Source organism: Sphaeramia orbicularis, chromosome 16 (genome assembly GCF_902148855.1).
Source record: "Sphaeramia orbicularis chromosome 16, fSphaOr1.1, whole genome shotgun sequence".
Classification (NCBI taxonomy): Eukaryota; Metazoa; Chordata; class Actinopteri; order Kurtiformes; family Apogonidae; genus Sphaeramia; species Sphaeramia orbicularis.
Window position 1 is genome coordinate 23288434 of NC_043972.1, and position 19389 is coordinate 23307822.

General features: G+C 39.3%; 2 protein-coding genes across 5 annotated transcripts in view; both read left to right on the plus strand.

Annotated features, from left to right (window-relative positions):
* Positions 1-11037, plus strand: part of LOC115436201 (rho guanine nucleotide exchange factor 2-like) — a 39973-nt gene extending 28936 nt beyond the window's left edge. For both annotated transcript variants that reach the window (XM_030158976.1, XM_030158977.1), the window contains exons 9-21: positions 569-694; positions 1157-1274; positions 1627-1875; positions 2108-2184; positions 2563-2741; positions 2833-2900; positions 3084-3317; positions 3409-3486; positions 4659-4714; positions 4870-4911; positions 4998-5261; positions 6579-6741; positions 8093-11037. In XM_030158976.1, the coding sequence (XP_030014836.1) occupies positions 569-694; positions 1157-1274; positions 1627-1875; positions 2108-2184; positions 2563-2741; positions 2833-2900; positions 3084-3317; positions 3409-3486; positions 4659-4714; positions 4870-4911; positions 4998-5261; positions 6579-6741; positions 8093-8130 (1692 nt within the window). In that variant the 3' untranslated portion in view covers positions 8131-11037. The remainder of the gene's footprint in view (positions 1-568; positions 695-1156; positions 1275-1626; positions 1876-2107; positions 2185-2562; positions 2742-2832; positions 2901-3083; positions 3318-3408; positions 3487-4658; positions 4715-4869; positions 4912-4997; positions 5262-6578; positions 6742-8092) is intronic.
* Positions 11038-12564: 1527 nt separating this feature from the next.
* Positions 12565-19262, plus strand: LOC115436206 (tropomyosin alpha-3 chain-like). Of its 3 annotated transcripts, none has more exons than XM_030158984.1 (9): positions 12565-12878; positions 14522-14668; positions 14948-15081; positions 15198-15315; positions 15416-15486; positions 16852-16927; positions 17443-17505; positions 17691-17760; positions 18442-19262. In XM_030158984.1, the coding sequence occupies exons 2-9, from the start codon at positions 14534-14536 to the stop codon at positions 18522-18524; spliced, it is 750 nt and encodes a 249-aa protein (XP_030014844.1). In that variant the 5' UTR covers positions 12565-12878; positions 14522-14533; the 3' UTR covers positions 18525-19262. The 3 variants fall into 3 exon arrangements, with proteins under 3 accessions (XP_030014844.1, XP_030014841.1, XP_030014843.1); XM_030158981.1 differs by lacking the exon at positions 16852-16927 and adding an exon at positions 17128-17203 and having other exon boundaries at positions 12566-12878; XM_030158983.1 differs by lacking the exon at positions 16852-16927 and adding an exon at positions 17128-17203 and having other exon boundaries at positions 12566-12878; positions 14525-14668.
* The last annotated feature ends 127 nt before the right edge of the window (positions 19263-19389 follow it).

Sequence of the window (19389 nt, forward strand, 5' to 3'; positions counted from 1 at the left end):
CACTAAAATGAAAGAAAAAAACTAATTCAGATGAAACCATATTAAATGTTAAGTTATAATATACAGGTATATAATATATGGGGTCTATAGGGAAATGTCTCCTCCAGCTGGACACATTGAGTCACTGCAGTGTCAACACAGAAAAGACATTTAAAATCAACTGTTCACTGATAAAAAGTCAAGTTAATATAGTCATAAAATAACAAAACATATTGAAATAATACAAAGCACTGTGATAGTAAATAGAAGTTAAGTCAAAAAAGTTAATAAAGACAAATACGAGTCATTTATTTAGTTATGTGCAGACTATATTACAGGTTATGTGCATCTCTACCTTCTAAAAAATCTTTAAAACAGCATCATAGTATGAACAGAAATCATATTAAACTATTTCCTCCAAATTACTCAAAACTCTTTGATTAATGTAAACTGCTGTTACCTCTTTATTTAATGACACAATCTGTCTGATTTCTCTAAAAAGATCACAGGAAAATCAATATCAAATCATGATAAAACATCATCGTATCCCCAGACCCATCACAAAGTCTACATGTGTCTGTTACTTTAGTTTTCAGGTCAATGTGCAGAAGACATGAAGAAGATGTATTCTGAGTTCTGCAGTCGACACCCAAAGGCCGTGAAGCTCTACAAAGAGGTTTTAACTCGAGACCGAAGATTACAGCAGTTCATCCGGGTAAGAAACGGAACCATAACAGAACAAGAGCCAGATCCAGTTTCCTCAGTTCAAGGCAAGGCAAGTTTATTTGTATAGCACATTTCAGCAACAAGGCAATTCAAGGTGCTTCACACAGGACATTGAAATAAAAGAAACAAAAAGAAACACATTTAAAACATTATAAAAGAAACATATAAAAGGTGATTAAAAACAGCGAGTAAGAAAACAACACATAAAATCAAAATAAAATAAAATAAAAATAAAAACACACACATATTAAAGTAAAAGTTGCAGTGCAGAGTTTCAAAGAGTTTCAGTGTTCAGTCTGCCTTGTGCTATGTTCTCACAGGACTAGTATGACCCCGTGACCTCTGATAAAATGTAATAACAGGTTGTCTATAAATCTCTCATGTCTGCAGTTTGTAAAGTAAGAACTCCAACATTAATTTCCTGTCTACTTCTCCTTCCCATCATGCTTAGCGTGTGTGTCGTGGTCCTCTGCTGCGCCGTCATGGCGTCCAAGAGTGCATCCTGCTGGTAACGCAGAGAATCACCAAATACCCAGTCCTGATCCAGAGGATCCTCGACAACACCAAAGGTGACCTCTGACCCCTTAGCACTACCACAGAATCATGTATTAACAGAGACTTAGTTGCTGTAAAATTCAAGTATCCATTCATACACTTCTCCATATTTAATGAAAGGCAAAATACGTGATGAGAAAAATATCTATATTAATGTGGACCAGGCATGATTTGGTTTGAGGGGGAGTCTGTAGATAAGGTGTTACATATGAGCCTCTTTTCATCTGTATAATGTCAAAAACCAGGTCAATGTCAGTTCAATAGAGCTGGTACATGTGACCCAAACTAAAGCTGTATGTTTACACTGTTAAAAGAAACGTCTCCTTCTTTAATCTGAATGTCTGTGTTTAAACTCGCTTCCTACAGGAAGTGAGGAGGAGGTTCAAGCTCTGAGCCAAGCACTACGCCGCCTCAAGGAGCTCATCAGCTCTGTGGACCAGGAGGTTCTGGAACTCGACCGGTCCAGGAGGCTGCAGGAGATCCAGGCCCGTCTGGACCCCCGGGCTCAGGCCGAGGTCCGAGGAGGAGGAGTGTTCAGGGGAGGAGAGCTGCTGCGGAGGAGGCTCCTGTATGAGGGGACGCTCCTCTGTAAGGTCCAGGGGTCCAGGACGAAAGGTGAGGAAGGTGATGAGGAGGTGAATAGAGGGAGGAGGCTCCTTTAGAAGACTCAGGATTCTTGTGAAAAGTGTTAATGAAGAGAAAACAAAGCTCATTGTAGCTTAAACTGAAACAACTGGTTAATTATCATTAAATGTGATGAATGTTTTATTGTTAGATTATATTTTTATAATATAATATTGTTATTATATTTTATTGCCTAATTGATTAATTCTTTGTTTGTTTGTAGATGTCCAGGTGCTGTTGATGTCAGACATCTTGGTTTTCCTTCAGGAGAAAGATCAGAAATACATATTTGCATCACTGGTGAGTTAAACACCTCTTATGTCATTTCATTTAGTTTTAGTGTATACTTGAGTTTTACTAGACTCATGTTTTAGCTTTTATTTAGTCTCAGTGTTGGGTTTTCAAACTCAAACTCAGTGAGTTTTAATGGAAATACTTCAACTTCCAAAGCACATCCAGTCTCAGCTCTACAAACTGTCCTGTCTATAACGTACAAAGTATCATCTGTAGCTTCAGCTTGATGTATCGTTAGAAGAAACATGACACAGATCAGCTCATTGATACAGTAAATAAGTAGGAGTCACAACAACATGCAGGACTCAAAATAACAGTTTTTGAAAAAGAAAGTTGTCAGCTCACCTGTTTGTCTTTCTGCCTGTCCACCTGTCCTTGTCCCAGGATAAGGATAAGTCTCCGGTCGTGTCTCTGACTAAACTGATTGTCAGAGACATAGCCAATCAGGAGCGAGGGATGTACCTGATCTGTGACTCCACGCCTCCAGAGATGTACGAGCTCCATTTTTCATCCAAAGATGATCGCAGAACCTGGATGAATCGGATCCAGCAGACTGCTCTCAGGTCTGTACTTCTTCAGTACCATTTGATCAGTACTACGTTCCTGCTGTGTACTAATGTGTACTACTGTGTAATATTGTATATTTTTCTGCAGCTGTCCATCCAGAGATGAGTTTCCTCTCATAGAGACTGAAGACAAAGCTTTATTGCGCAGACTCACAGGTAACTTGTCTACTTTAAATGAAATTAACATCAGCTGTGTGTGAGTTCAAACGTAGAGCAGGAATGTGATTTCTAAAATACTTAGTCTACTGACATTAGTCAAATAACTTAGACTGTAGACATCAGTTAAAATTAAATCTGACTGCCCGATCAGAGCATAAACAATCTCTCCTCCTTTTCCAGCGGACATCCAGCAGAAGGACCGGGAGGTTCTTGAGCTCCTCCAGGAGAGAGTCACTCTGTTTGCAGACTTGGTTGAGGCAACAGGCCGAGGAGCAGAGACAGAAGGAGGTGTGGAGCTCACTCTCTCCCGGAGCTTGTCCTCCTCGTCCTCCTCGTCCAGCAGGAACCTGTTCAGAGCTGATACTCCTCAAGCTCCTCAGGCTGAGCCACTGCTCAACGGTGCCATCTCTGAAGGTATGGCTGTGATTGGCTGCTTCACAGGAACTTCTCATAACACCTGATGTTTTCTGATGAAAGCTCACATGACTATGTTCTGTGTCTCCAGTGGACAAACTAAGGGAACTGCTGCTGAATACCAATGTCCAGAGAGCAATGGTAACCAACGGTAACCAGGAAATCAGCAGTGAGTAAAATGATCTAACTGTTTACAGTTAAATAAAGAGTCACTTACTAACAGAAGATTAAAGATTGAATTACTACCTTACAGTGCTGGAGGATTTTGAGTGTCTCAGGGTTTCCAAGGCAGAGCAGCAATAGATCATGTGTCAGACTAAGTGTGATTCACAAAACCCACATGGAACCAGTTACCTTCACCTGGGTTAGCAACCTTAGCTGGTGCTGGACAGTTCACGGAAGTTTGTCCAACCAGTCCACCTGTGTTTTTTGGAGTATGTGGAACTGTACCCACAGCTGTAGACCATTTGGCCACTGTGCACTGGGAGCCAGAGCTTGGCCCACATTGGAACCAGTAAGTCAGTGGACTTTAAACTCCTTTTTTATTGACTCTGACTGTTATGGACAGAATATCAAGGAACAGGAAAGTGCTGGTAGGTGTGCTCTTCAGGTCAGGAACACATCAACTGCCTATTGGCTTCACTGACCTATGACCTCCAGCTCACAGTGGGGTGGTTTGCAGCAGCCTGGATGAAAACCAACACCTCTGAGTCTAAGGCCATGGTTCTCATTCAGTAGAGGATGCAGTGCTGTTGTAGGTTGGGGATGAGTTGCTGCCTCAGTTGGAGGAGTTTAAGTGTCTCAGGGTCTTGTTCACGAGGGAGGTGAAGGTGGAGCAGGAGGTGGACAGGTGGATCAGTGCAGTGTGTACAGTGATGTGGATGTGTTACTGTTCTGTTGTGATTACTGTTACTGATCATACTATGTTCTTACTGTATCAGTGAGCTTTGTATAAACAGTTTGAGTTATGTGTGGATGGATTTGTAATTTCTCTAGGACATGACTCATTCTGAATGACGCTTCCTGTGCATGAACAGAGTTTTGACAGTTTGTAAAAGTTGATGAGTTTCTACATTTAGTCTTGCAGATTTGTGTGTGTTGATGGCTTAGCTAGTTTTACTTTTTTTGTTTTAGTCTTAATTTTAAACAGTCATGACCCGGTTTCAGACTATGTGAAGTCTGATGAAGCAGACATAGGGCATCAGTTGTAGTTGGTCTCTTGAGCTAATGCCATGAAATATCAAGTGGTCTGAATGTGGTGTTCCAGGTACTTGTGATTTATTACTTCTGTCATAGAACATGAAGATCGATCAGTTTTGTTCACAGCTCTTTTTGTTTCAGATGGAGACTCTGTTTCTCTGAATGGTTCCGTGGAGGTGAATGGTGGCTCTTCACAGGTAAAAACCTGAGGATTTTTCAACTTGATGTTGGCTCAGTTTAATAAATCTGCAAAACTGTACTTATATTGTCATTCTGCTTAAAGGAAGACACATTGATCGTCTATAAAATAGAAGAAAAAGGTGTTCAAAAAATTTTTTTCTTTGTTTTTCAGGATAAAAATGGAAACCAGCTGCAGGAGCGGAGTCCGAATGAGGTGACACCTTTTCCTGTTTGTGGTCATAGGTTGATTTGTGTCCAATCAGAGCTCAGTTTAGTAACCGCTACCCGTTTTGTCCACAGGAAATCCGTCAGCGATTGATTAATCTCAGTACGCAGCTCCACGCCCTCCAGGCTGCTGTAATTCGTCAGGACTCCTTCTTGGAACTGTCACTCAGAGCGTCTGGCTCTGCCCCTCGAGAGGCGGGGCTTCTACAGCGGCAGGTGGAGCTTCTGCAGGAGGAAGTGACCCGGCTAAAGCTGAAGGGGGAGGAGTCTATCAAAGAGGAGGCGGGGCCAGTAGGGAGAAGGCGGAGGAAAGGGAAGGGTGGAGACAAAAAAGACAAGGTAAAAAATAATAAAGAAAATAACTAAATAAATATACAGTTTAAACTACTTTAAACCAGTAAAATAGGCAGAGGTAGTAGGCACCTCAAAGAACAGCTGTGTTACAGAAAATAACCAGAGTACAACTGAACATTGTACATTGAACAGCTGAATTTTATTTTGCCCTCATCATGCCTTTGAGAGGAAGATTGCAACATGGTTGGAAATTTGTTGAGCAATAGCTTGTTGAGACACAGCAACATTTTCACAGTCAGAGACAAAGATCCTCTGGATCGAGAAGGAGGCTGCAAAGATATACCTACTGTTGAACATTATCAAAGACTTGCACATGAACCAGTTTATGGATCTTGGTGAACATCAAAAACCCTTTCTCTTCAGGACAGATTGAGCTGTACTCAACCAGACCAAAATGCTAAATTTTTAGCAGCATAAACAGTCGCATGTAAACAGGAATTTTAGCGAATAGTCATTTTCTTTAGCTTCTTCAGCGAAAGGACAAAATCAAAATTTTTTGTGCATATGAATGTAGTTGTAGTTGCACCATCATAACTAGCAGGAGAAAACTCACTCGGACAATTTTAGCTCTTACAGCAGTCACATACTTTCTCCATAGATGTCGTTGCCTCAATGTGTGTTTACATTTCATACCTATGTTGTAAATTCTTAGATTTATTCATCAACAGCACAGGCTGTACCAGAGCTCTTGTCACTGGTAGAAACAGGCCGAAGACACAAATACAGATACAGATTAACTCTATTGATCTTCAGGGGGAAATACAATTTTTCTCAAGTAAACCAAACAACAAAACAGAATTAATAAATGGGTTGTCATTGGTGTATAAGTAATTTGACTAAGGTGTTGTTGAGTCTGATGTCAACGGGGATGAAGGATCTTCTGTACTCCTCAGTCCCATATCTTAAAGAGTCTGTCCATGCTCATCCGCTTATCCGGGTCCGGGTCGCAGGGGTAGCAGCCTCAGCAAAGAAGCCCAGACAGCCCTCTCCCCAGCCATTTCCACCAGCTCTTCCGGGGGAATCCCGAGGCATTCCCAGGCCAGCCGAGAGACATAATCCCTCCAGCGTGTCTTAAAGAGTCGTCTACTGCAATTGCTTTTCTGATCTAGAATGTGATGAAGAGGATGATCTGGATTTTCCAAGATGCCCTCCTCTTTACTTAGTGTGCATCTCTTCACCACTCTCCCCAGTGTTCTGCTCCTCTTCAAAAACAGATCCAGCTTTTTTCACCAGTTTGTCTGGTCGTTAAGGTGAGCTGTTAAGACTTTAAGGTAAGCTGTGATGTCACTGTGATGTTTGCAGGGGAGCGGCAGGAAAAACAGCAAGGAACTGGAGCCCGCCCCCCTCGCTCCACTGGCTGACCAGGAGCCAGAGGACCAATTAGATGGAGTTCAGGAGGGAAACGAGGAGGAAGAAGAGGAGGAAGAGGAGTTGAAGATCTCTCCACGCTCAGACAGCCCCAGAGGTAAGAGGTCAAACCATCAATTTTTCTATATGGCATGTCATTATTATAATTTATAGCAAATGTTAAAACCATAATGTTAGGTTCACTGTATGGCTCCAGAGGGATTTTATATGTGTACAGATCTGATACATGTGTCTTTGAAATCTGGTTTGTCAAGGTCAAGTTTGATTGAATGTAACATTCTTTGTCACTTCTGATGCACATGCAAGGTTTTAGTGTATGTGTAAGTCTCAAAAATGTAATATACTCTCAAGAATTTGGGGTGGCCGTGGCTCGGGAGGTAGAGCGGGTTCGTCCAATAACTGAAGGTTATTGGACGGAGTTCGAACTGGAGGTTCGAACAGAGTTCGAACTGGAGGTTCGAAATCTGCTCTGTCCTAGTCATGTGCTGTTGTGTCCTTGGGCAAGATACTTCACCCTCCTTTCCCCCAGTGCTGCTATTCGCACTGGTGTATGAATGTTCGATGGTAGTCGGAGGGGCCATAGGCGTAGGCAGGGCAGCTGTGGCTACATATGTAGTTTACCACCACCAGAGTGTGAATGTGTGAGTGAATGAATAATGGATCCACTGTACACTTTGATTATGCGTTCATAGAAAAACACTATATAAATCTAATCCATTATTATTATTATAATAATCATTACAGTTTGAATAAAACTTTCAAGCTAATTTCTGGCTAAATAATTGTGGATAATTTTATACACACCCCATTCAATAGTGCAGAAAATCTGTGATGTTAAACAGATGAGTTAGATGAGTCATCTCAATAAAAACAGCTGAATCTCTAATAATAATCCATTATAATAAATATGAAACACAGGGGTAAACTTTGCTTATTGCTTTGGAATAATCATCAAAATTCATAAATAAATCAATAGTTTTGATATTTCTTTTTAATTTTCACCTTTCTTTTATGAGATGACACATCAACAACAGTTTCTTTTCTTCCCAAACATTTCATTGGTGTAAATAAATTCTAAAACATCAATGTCTTTCACCTGATGAAGTGTTTCAACACACTTAAGTGTTAATGTATCTGAATATTACACAGAAATATGTCACGGTGAGCATAATGTGTTTATTTTATGCATTTTTTTTTACTGTATCAAACAGAAATGTTAGCAGTTAAGTGTCTAAATGTACTCAATGGTTTCAAATATATATGCTGAAATCTAGTGTGAAATCTTATCCACTGTCTCTGGATTTTCACTCTCCAGTGATATGGCTGCAGTTTTAGATTCCATCTTTGTATATTATCCTTTTGATAAGACTGAGCTTCACACCCTAAGAGAAATGTTTATCATGTCATATATGATCAAATTAATGACCCTGACTTACCTGTGACCTCAGACTTGCAGGACATCCCAGAGGAAAGTGAGCCGAGTTAACCCTACTGATGTCACTATGATGCCCCAGTGGGTTTATCCAATCACATTGGATCTCTCAGACTATTTGAGGTAGCTGGACCTGGAGCTGAACCAAATCACATGATATAAACAGGAAGTGTAACCAGGTGACCTGTTTACATCAGCTGGAACTGAAGCTGGAGCTCCGCCTACACCTGTCCAGTCAGAAGGGGCGGGGTTAAGGACACTACACTGTTTAAAGTCTTTAATCTGATAGAAACAGGACACATGACCTTATTGTAACGCTCTTTATATACATGTGTGTTCGTAGGTTTATGTTTTAGAGAATATAAGAGTCTGTGTTGCAGAACATACATGTAGCATGTATCATACATGTATGTTCATGGTCACAGACAAGAAGGAAGGGGAGGGGATATTATTGGATGTTTTCAAAGGAATAAGATGGTGTTTTATGGCATGTTAGCGTTAGCATGTTAGCGTTAGCCTCACCTGCATTGAGTTGAAGGATGATGTCGGTGTTTACCTGTTCAGGTGTGGTTTCACTCTGAATACTGTTTATCAGAAGGCTGAGAAAAAAATGTTGAAAAAAAAATGACAAAGGCTGATCCAGAGTCTCCTTGTTTTAGCTGTGTTTCCATAGATACGAATAGCACGCTAAAAAAGAGAAATATTCCAATAAAATCAAAAATAAGATTTTTTTCTGTAAAATTAGAAATCCTCTAGTAAATGAGAAATATGCTAAAAAAAAAAAACAAACAAACAAGAAAACCCATATTTCACTAAAACAAAAAATATTTCACAATACATGTAAATATTTCTCTAAACGTTAGAAATACTTAAATAAAATGAGAGATATTTCTTTAAATATTAAAGAAATATTTCTGAATATGAAGTTCCATCAGAAAAAAAATGACCCATTTAACCGCCTCAGTCCTCAGAGACGGATCCAGTTTGATCTGGTCAGAGCCAATGGGTTGGTGCAAACATTTGATAAGTAGGTTAACACTTAAAGAGTTATTTGGTATTTTCCACAGTGTGGTTGCATGAGCATTTCATTTATATTCAGTGTATTATATTACACTATAAATGTAAATTTCATTATTTTAGACAAAACCCTCAAAGAATCAGCCGTCATCAGTTTGTAGATGGCACAAAGGTCTGTGTCACAGATGGTCACAACATCTGTGAAGAGACTGGTCCAACCTGATATTGACAAATTGGTCAATATTTTGAAAATATTATGACCTAATAACCACATAAACAGAATCTGATTTCTGTTTGCTTATTCCTGCTCATGTTTGGAGGTAAGATTAGGTAACGTGTTGACTTTTCAAATGAACAGACAAAAACATGTAAAAACTAATCTGCTCTGTGGAGAAAACAACTTGATTTGGAGACAGTAAATGTTTTAAGTATTGTTGAATGACTTAGTAGTCAAAGGGTGGAAAACAACCAGTTTTTCAGACTTTGTGCCAAGTTTTTAATCATCCATCTAAACAAACTAAAGGCACATGTGGAGTTCTTCAGAGCTCTGTCCTTGGTCCTTTTCTGCCTCTACAGACTTCCCCTCTGACATTGTGGAGTAATATAACATTTACCCATATATTTATGCATGTCATACATGACTTTACAAAACAGTTGTCTCAATGCGTTTTCGGTCCTTCACTTTTCTGAATGAGTGACATGAATAAATATGTCAGAATTTTATATAACTGAAAAATCCGAAGTAACTGTTTTTGGCTACTCGTAAGAAACCTGAAAGTTTGAATAAACTTTGGGTAGTTTTAAACTTGAAAAACAAGTTATTTAAACATTTTTAATCATGTTATAATTTTTTTCAGTTTGTGATCATGAGCCTGAACAAAGAAAAACATGGAGTTCCTAAAGGCTTTATTCTCTGCACTCTACTGTTCATTATCTACAGGCTTCAGATTGGAAAGTTGGAGACCGTCAAATCTGATTCCTTCAGATTACATGCCATCATTGATTTCTGGACTTTTGAATACTTGATCAGAAAGAGTTATTCAAATGAGATGAAGAAAGACTGAATCAACTGAATTTAAAAATAAGACTAAAAGTCAAATGGAATAACCGATTTATCCTCTTTAATTGTTTCCATCACATCAGGCTCTTCTCAGCAGGTGGAACCTAAGACACAATAACTGTGTCTCTGGTTCATGTAAACAAATCAGATCACTATATTAATGTTTCTGTCATCACTGCATTTCATTCTAATGACAATAGTTTTCAGTTGAGCTGAATAAATACCGTCCATGGAAACACAGCTGGTGCTAGGACAGTCTTATAACCATGTCCACAGAGACTGCCTCAGATCATCTTGTCATTTGTTGTTGCTGGATGTTTTTTCTGCTGAAATTCAAAGACAAAAATTTATTTAGACAAAACAAAAAACAGGTTGTTTGTACAGAAAACAATGTGAGGAGGTCACATGAGCCCCCCTCCCTCAATGATAGACAAACAAAAAATGTTGACATTTTGATGTCGCAGTTTAAAGAAAATGACTTGAACTTTATTGATTTAAAGTTTGAATCTGAACAGTTTTCAGTAAATTAACTGAAGAGTCTTTTTAATGAATAACGTGTTTTTTACAGTATTGTATCTCAGAGTGGGCGGGGCCTGTGTGTCATGTGACCTCCTACCTGTTTGTAACCTGTGTTTGTGTTTAATGAGTTTAACAGATGTAACAGTGTGACTTTTATAAGAATATAATGACTGATACAAATGGGCTGCCTTTACTGTATGTTTATTATTTGTAGATGTTAAACAGTAGAAGAGGTTAAAGTCTGTTATTATAAAATATAAAGACTGAGATAAACAGGCTGCCTTTATGGTTATCTGTAGACGTTAAGCAGTAGATCATCAGGTTAAAGTTCGTGTTTGTGTGTAAATAAAGCTCAGATCAGCAAAGTTTGATTGTTTTTATGTGAACCTCATGAATCTAATCAGCTGGACATTTTTATCATACTTAAAATAAAACATTGCATTAAATTAACATCATTGTAAATGTACTTTCTTTGATTATTTTTGCATTAGACATCACATCAACAGTGAAAGAAACAAAGGACTGATACATTCATTTCTTATCAAAAACAGCATTATATATGTGCATAAATACCTGACTGAATGAGGAACTTCATATGGAGATGCATTACATAAAGTTTAGAATTTAGTAAAATCACTCTTAACAGATCAAAGAATTAGTAAGTATGATCAACTCCTTTTCTACATGCACATATTTTATTTTATTTTCACACAAAAATACATAGAATTTACAAATATAAATCCACATCAGGAGTTCCTGAACGTCCATCTGTAGACACATTAGGTAGATGTTAAGTGTCATCTGGACCAAATCTGTCTATGAAAAAAGAGTTTGTTACGTGGCATGTAATTATTATATTCAGGATTTAAGGGAACAAACTTTAGATTAATCTGTCAAATACATAGCAGATGTGATAATAAACACCATAAAATGAAGAGAGAAGTATTATAAACTAAGGGTGTCAACTATAGGACCTGAGGACCAAAAAGAAAAAAGTTCTAATCTGGCCAGTGGGATGAATTTGCAAATGTTAAGGGTGTTAAACTTGTAGCTCATGGGCTACATACAGCCCAATGTGATGTCAAGTGGGCTGGATTAGTAAAATACACTGTTGTCCATAAAGCTTGAATAACACTGTTTTTGGACCAAGTCCTCTTTTTTATTCCTATTCCGACATGTCAGTAATCTTTTTTTTTTTTTTTTTTTTTTTCTTATTTACAGTTTTTGTTTATAAACATTTCAGTTTTGAAAAACATGAACATGAAAGTGAGGTCTAGGGGTGACAATTATAACATAAACATGCATACAACATCAACTGTTTTTTTTGTTTTTTTTTAATTAGTACTGTCAAAGACTGTCCATTTTCTCCAGTGCCTTTTCCCAGCTCCTTCTGGAGCTGGAGGGTGAAAGTCATGCATTCCATCAGTCTATATTTTCTACTATAGAAATAAAAAGGCCCATTGCAGGTGGTTCCTTCTGTATTCAACAATTTGTTATGGCTTTTTTAGCTGATGTCAACAGAATCTTTAGGAGGTAAACATCATCTGAATCCAGCTCATGTGGTATGTAACCAAGATACAAAGTAATCATCTTTGGCCAGATGAAAGAAGTAAAAATATTTGATTCCACCTTTACTGGCAACATTGTAATAGCATGATAAGTCATAATGACAACTCCATTGGCTAATGGGAAAAGTAAAATTGCATTTTGAAAATACAATTTAATACACTATATGTATTTCTAGTTGTGCATGGTTGTTCAGGTTATTCACATTTTCATAATGTAATTTTAATTTTTTAATACTAAAAGAAAAAAAAATAAGTTGTTATATTTATGTTATTATGCTAGTGCCTTTATATTGAAAAGCCTGTACTATAGCACCACTTCCGATGCAGTGCTGTCAAGCGGAAAAGGCGGAGTCTGCTGTTGGGAGTTGGCTGATAAGGAAGCGGAGTAGCTCGGTGTCAAAACCCGAACCTGGACCCGAACCCAGCGGAGCTGACACCCAAAACAGAACCGAGACGTTCACAGAATTAGACCTGACCCGACAGAGAGAAGTGTTAACCCGGTTAAAGTGTTTAAAGAGCGGTAGAAACAGTGTTAGCTCAGCTGCTAACTGCAATAGCTGCTGCTAATAGGGAAGTGAAGAAGAACGAGACAGGTGCGCAAGATCCGCAGGTGTGTTTCAGCCGAGACTCCGAGACCGGTAAGAATAACCCTCGAAATTCACCTGAGTGGAGAAAAGGAGGTAACGCTGCTAAAGGACTGTACAGGGCTAACAGCTAACGGGCTAAGAAACAGGGCGGAGGTCTGTTAGCACCAGAGCTAATGACAAAGTTCAGCGACAAACTGATTTTTATTTATTCCAGATATTAAAGAGAAACTACAATAAACTATCAATATACTCTAAGCTTAAAAGGTAAACAGTAAATGAATTATAAAAATGTTACACATTAATACTGTAAAGATAAATGAATGCTAACATAAGATAAAGTGTCATTAATTTAAAAAAAGAACGAATATAAGTAACGCTCATTTAAAATACCTGTAAAATAAGTATTAAGTATCCTATATTACCCTGATAATTAAAAGTCCAAATCCACTTCATAATTCTGTGATCTAGAACTGAGCAATAAAACAGTAATCAAAACTAGTTAAATTCTTTAAAATTTAATCTGAGAGTGGTCAGAATTTCTTTAGGTAGTTAAAATCCAACCCAACCAATTGAGAACCAAAATGTTTAAGGGGTCTCTGTGATTCTCAATAGAACATCCTCACCTCCATCAAACTCTGACCGATTTTAACATTTTATACTAGGTCTGGCGAAACAAGAAATACCAACACAGAAATTAGACCACTTTAAGTGTGCAATCTTTTAACATTATAATGATATTATATAGTCCTTTCCCGCCGGAAATTGAAGTCTCTTCGAATCAAGGACTTTTTCTGCTAACTGTGCCCAATGCATTAGTATATTAAAGCTTATTACCAATCACAGCTATTAGATGCCACTCTTAAAAGGTTTGGCTTCCATAGACTTGCATTGAATTTCCTTCTAAAATTACAAAAGTAATAATTTTCAAGGATTTATTATGGGTCTGTTTATTTTATTTTGGGCCTTCTAACAAGTATAATAAATAAACAAATAGCTAAATAATCTCTTAATAAAATGTTATGGTTAGTGGAAGTTTTTCTATCAGATGAGACAGCTGTTTGAGTGACAGCTTATATACAGTCTATGTCAATGTCAAAATGTCAAACACAACATATGATTACAATGTATAAAGGTACCTTATTGGATGCGTGGGAAAGTAATGGTACACTAACAAGCTGTTAGAAGTGAGTAGCTGGTAAAATAAATTAAAAAGTCCTCTCCTGTTTGTCATACTATAATGCTAGTATCTGATGTTAAATTTAGTCAGTATCAGTTTTTGTCATCTCACAACATAATGTAATGCTATATTAAAGTTGGTTTATTGTGTTACATTGATTTATTTCTTTGCATTATCTGGTTAGAAGGTATCTGCATCCTCTGTGTATCTGCTGTTGCAAAATGAAAGCATAACACATAAATATAAATGACATAAACATGTTACAGTCTTGGCAACAGTTGATGTATAGTTGGTGTATTTCACTTTCCTCACAGTTATTCTTCTGAGGTGTTAAGTTTAATTAATGTCTATGATGGAAATGTTTCAGCTGTTGCAACACTTCAGATTTTACCAGAATGTATTCTCTGTCTTAAGCTAATAGTTATTGTTGGAACGTAACTGAAACACCGTGCTGGATTCCAGACTCGAATGATGAACCTGCTCTGAAGGTTAGATCTGATGACGTGTTTCTCTTTAGTAGAAGATCAAGATGAGTGGGGGAGCGAACAGCATTGAGGCAGTGAAGAAGAAGATCAAAGTTCTCCAAGATCAGGCAGAGGAGGCTGACGAGAGAGCAGAGAGGCTGCAGAGGCAGGTGGAGGAAGAGAAGCGGATCAGGGAACAGGTAAACACACACCTGGACACACATACTCTATATACTGCACAACAAAGAGTGGAAAATCTGCAGAGACAGGTGGGGCGTCAGAAGAGGACAGGTATAAAAAAAAAAAAAATTTAAAAATTGCAGATCAATTCAGTTTCGACACCAGAAGCTGTTTGAGTCAGATGCCTTGAATAGCAGAAGTTGAAGAATGTCAGGCATGTTTTAGTCCCAATACTCTGTGGTTCACTGTACCTGCGACTTGGGTGATGGGTTCAGTATTCCCTGTGCTGTGTCTGTTAGGCGGAGGCCGAGGTGTCTGCTCTCAATCGTCGTCTGCAGCTCAGTGAGGATGATTTAGATCGAGCTCAGGAGAGACTGGCCACAGCTCTGCACAAACTGGACGAAGTGGAGAAGGCAGCAGACGAGAGCGAGAGGTGAGACAGCCAAACTAATCACTTATCACATGATTGATTGAGAGGTGAAAAGCACCTGACTCACATCATCATCTCTCCTACTTTCTCTGTCTTCTTACCGGTCTGTGTCTCATCAGAGGCATGAAGGTGATTGAGAACAGAGCTCTGAAGGATGAGGAGAAGATGGAGCTGTTGGAAGTGCAGCTCAGAGAAGCCAAACTCATTGCCGAGGAGGCTGACCGCAAGTACGAGGAGGTCAGAGGCTCAAATTATGACACGTTCTGCATACATGTAACACAAAACATACACAACAAACATGTGTACCTTTCCTAAATCCTGTGTGATTGAATGACAGGTGGCCCGTAAACTGGTCATGGTGGAAGGAGAACTTGAACGAGCAGAAGACAGAGCTGAGCGGGCCGAAAAGTTCGTCACACACAATGCATGATATATATACATAGTAACTGCATGATGCCTGATACACGCAAAAAACATGCATAATATATGATCGGTAAATATGTAGATAAATCTGTAAATGTGTATGTTCACTTTCCTCCTCTTATCTGAGTCTGTGTCTGGGGTTCAAGAGTTTAATCAGAGTAGCCCAGACCTCCCAGTCCCCTCCCCCTCCCCCCCTTTTTAGCCCCTCTAGGGGGGCAGCAAGGTTTTCCCAAACCAACAAAGTGATTTACTCACTGCAGTGTCTCCTGGGTCAGTCCCAGGGCATACAAGGACCAAATTACTTGTAGCAGTGGACTCAGTGCCCCATACCACTGTGGCACCCCCCACATTGAATTTGGAGCTGAATTTCACAGCAGTAATTGTTAGAAGTTAAACAAAGTACATTAGTTACTATAGAAAAAAAATGTTGGAATATGAATGCGACAGCCCATCTTTAAAAATGGCTATTATCTTGAATTGTTATGTGGCTAGTCAACAAATGTATAGTCTAACCTTGGGAGCCCCTGTCTTAAATGGGTGCCTTTACCATTGGTGTCAGCTACAGTGTTTGGGCATCGCTGCCCTGAAAGGCACCAACAGCATTATGTGGAATGCTTAATCTGGCCTATTCAGAGCAATTGTTCCAGTCTTCCTCAGAAAGCAGGTCTCTGTCTGAGGTGGGAGTTGAACATCTTCAGACAGAAGACTCAACCAGACATTCCCAGTTTACACTCTATATGTGACCTCAGTGACCCTGATCTGGTCTTGGGATCTAGGTCCAATATTCTTGTGCTCATAGGGGTCTATTGAATCTCCCTCAGTGTGACCCTCTTCAGTTTACTTTAGGAGGCCCAACCACGTTCATATATGTGCTCAAGTCCCTCAAACCTGCAAATGGGCACATAGATCTGTAAACCTTTATTTGGAGCAGTTAACATTTACTCTGAGCTGTAAATTTAGTATTTATTGCATTTATAGATAATTTTACACATTTACAGATGTGATCACATAGACTGAGATACAAATGCATAGCTCAACACATTCATTTGCAATTGTGTTACAGTAATTCCACTGTTAACAAACACAACACTCACCTAGTCAGGTATAACAAACACACACCTGACATGTGACTCTTGACGATGATGATGAACTTCATAGAGCTTCACTAACAGGACTCTGCATCATCTGTCTCTTCTGTCTTTTCCCATGGAAACGCATCCACGCTGCTGCATGTTCTGCCTCCACCTGTTCACCTGTCTGCCTGCACACCTGTCTACTTCTACTACCTATCTCTCTTTCTCTATTTCTACCTTTCTTTCTACCTGGTCTCCCACCCAATTTGCCTAACAGTAAGGTTCGGAGGTTGGAGGAACAGCTGCGGAGTTTCGACCAATCCCTGAAGAGCCTGCAGGCATCTGAGGACAAGGTACTGAGGGTCACCTGACCTTTCACCTGCTCCTGCTGCCTCCGTGACCTCTGACCTCTGACTTTAGCCGCTGCTTCAGCTCCTCCTCCTCCCGCTGCTCTGTGCATGACCCTAGATAACACCCAGAAGGTTAAAGGTCTTGTGTGCTCCCCTGTTTGTAAACCTGTTTGTGTCTCCCTCATGTGACCTTTGACCTGCAGTAAGTGTCGAGGGTTGGATGAGGAGCTGAAAACTGTCTTCACTGGTTCAAAGTCTCTGGAGGCGCAGGCGGAGAAGGTAGGAGGAGCAGTGTTTAACTCACCTGACCCCGCCCACCTGTGATGTCGGTGTGTTTTAATGTGTTAAATAGTCACCTGTTAGCAGACTCACAAGTTGACAGGTGAGAGGAACTATGCAAACCCAAACCCTCAATGATGACTACAGTAATCTGTACCTACTGTCCTGATGTTACATCTGTGACACCTGGATTCAGGCGGATATGTGCACTCTTCTAATTCTGTCTTTGTTTGTATCAGTACTCTCGGAAAGAAGACAGGTACGAGGAGGAGATTAAAAACCTGAGCAGCAAACTGAGGGAGGTGAGACATGAGCACTATATGAAGACAACATGAATGTTAGACAAAATGAACCGAGGTTCAACAAACAACTGAAGATATCCAGAGAGTTCTCTGTTTCCTGTTTGGCTTTTGCTCACTTCCTGCTAATTTTGGGATGGCTTTTTGTTGGTTTCTTGCTGACTTCCTGTTTATTTCCTGATATCCAGGCCGAGTTCAGAGCTGAGGCTGCAGAGAGTACAGTGGCCAAACTGGAGAAATCCATCGATAGTCTTGAAGGTAGGTCTGTTTGTAACAGCGTTTGTATCTACAAATGCACTATATGGACAAAAGTATTTGGACACGTTGAATTCAGGTGTTTCGTTTCTAATGGCTCTGTTCTACAAAGCAATAATGACAAATGTCATAATATAATTTTATATTGTGACGAATACCATTGCATTGGTTAGTTTTGTTTACATTATCTTTGCTTCCAAAATACCTCGGAGATGGTCTTTACTTAATTTCTCTCATTGATTTTGTTTTTGTTTTATCCATGACTATGATTTTAAGTGTTCTACCTCTAAATTTCTATAATATATAATAATTTTGTGTTCTGACTGTAAATAATTTTTCTACCACATCTAACCATCTCCTTTCTTCAAATCTCCCATCAAACTTTAAGGAAATATTGGTGTTTATATCTCAAATCAGCATGAACAGGACATCTTATGAGCTGTAGCCATAATATGTCCCAATACTTTTGTCCATATAGTGTAGATTGTTATTGAACATGGCCAGAATCCCATTTTTAGGAAGAGAAAGCACTTGGCTTTAAAACCAAGGAAGCAATTTAAAATCTTAAACTGAGGGAAGAGATTTGAACCGAGAGAAAAGTGTTAACCTACTTTTTTACCATTAATGACTCAGTTACTACACATCTGACTGCATCTATAATTAAAACTGTTTGTTTGTAAACAGATGACTTGACTTCAGCCCGTGAAGCCAATGTGAAGCTCCAAGCCACTCTGAGCGAAACTCTGGAGGAACTCAACTCCTGCTGAGCCCTGACTGTTAAATTCCCCCCACCAACCACTAACCCCACCCAATGAGCACGCTAACCCCTCCCCTTGCTTTTCCCGGCGCTCTATGTCAGGGACAGTGGCCAATCCCCTTCACTCCTCACCTTTACTTCTGTTGTTGTGGAGGTCAGAGTTCATGTCCAACTCTGCGACCCCCTTGGTTGAACATTCCCATCACGTGACCATGAGTCTTTCCCCTCTGACGGTGCCAACTCCCCCTCAATAATAGGAGAGGGGCATGATGAGAGGATTTACCTTAAATTTATCTTTACTTAAAAATATGTTTATCGATAGTTTCACTCTCATTCATTCCCTTGTTCATTAACAACTCATGAAGGACCAGTTACTCTGAGTGTTTGTCTTAACATGTGTCTGCGTCTGATTAGTTTTATTTGACACATTAACCTTTGAGTAGAGCCAAATATACAAACATCAATATATTCTATTGTCTATGTTAGTGCCCTCTGGGGGCGTGGCTAAAGGGACCGATCAGCCAATTATTATGAGGCATTCCACTGCCATATATGGAATATGGAATACCAGGGGCCAATCAGAGGTCAGACCCCCCCACCCCCCCCATCCCAAACCCAGTGTCGGTGACCTTTGACCTGATGAGATGAATAAAGTTTAGAAGTGTTTTTATCTGAAAGGAAGTGATTTCACCTCATTGTAATAATCATGGCTGGTTTTATAAATAAAAGCACCGTCACTGCAACAGAAGCACAGACTCAGACTTCATTTATTTCTGTAGGAAAATCAGTGTCATGTAAATCTAATATGAATGTTTGAGTCTTTATTTTTACTAATTCATTCTGCTTTTGATTTCAGTTTAAGTTGCATCTCTTTT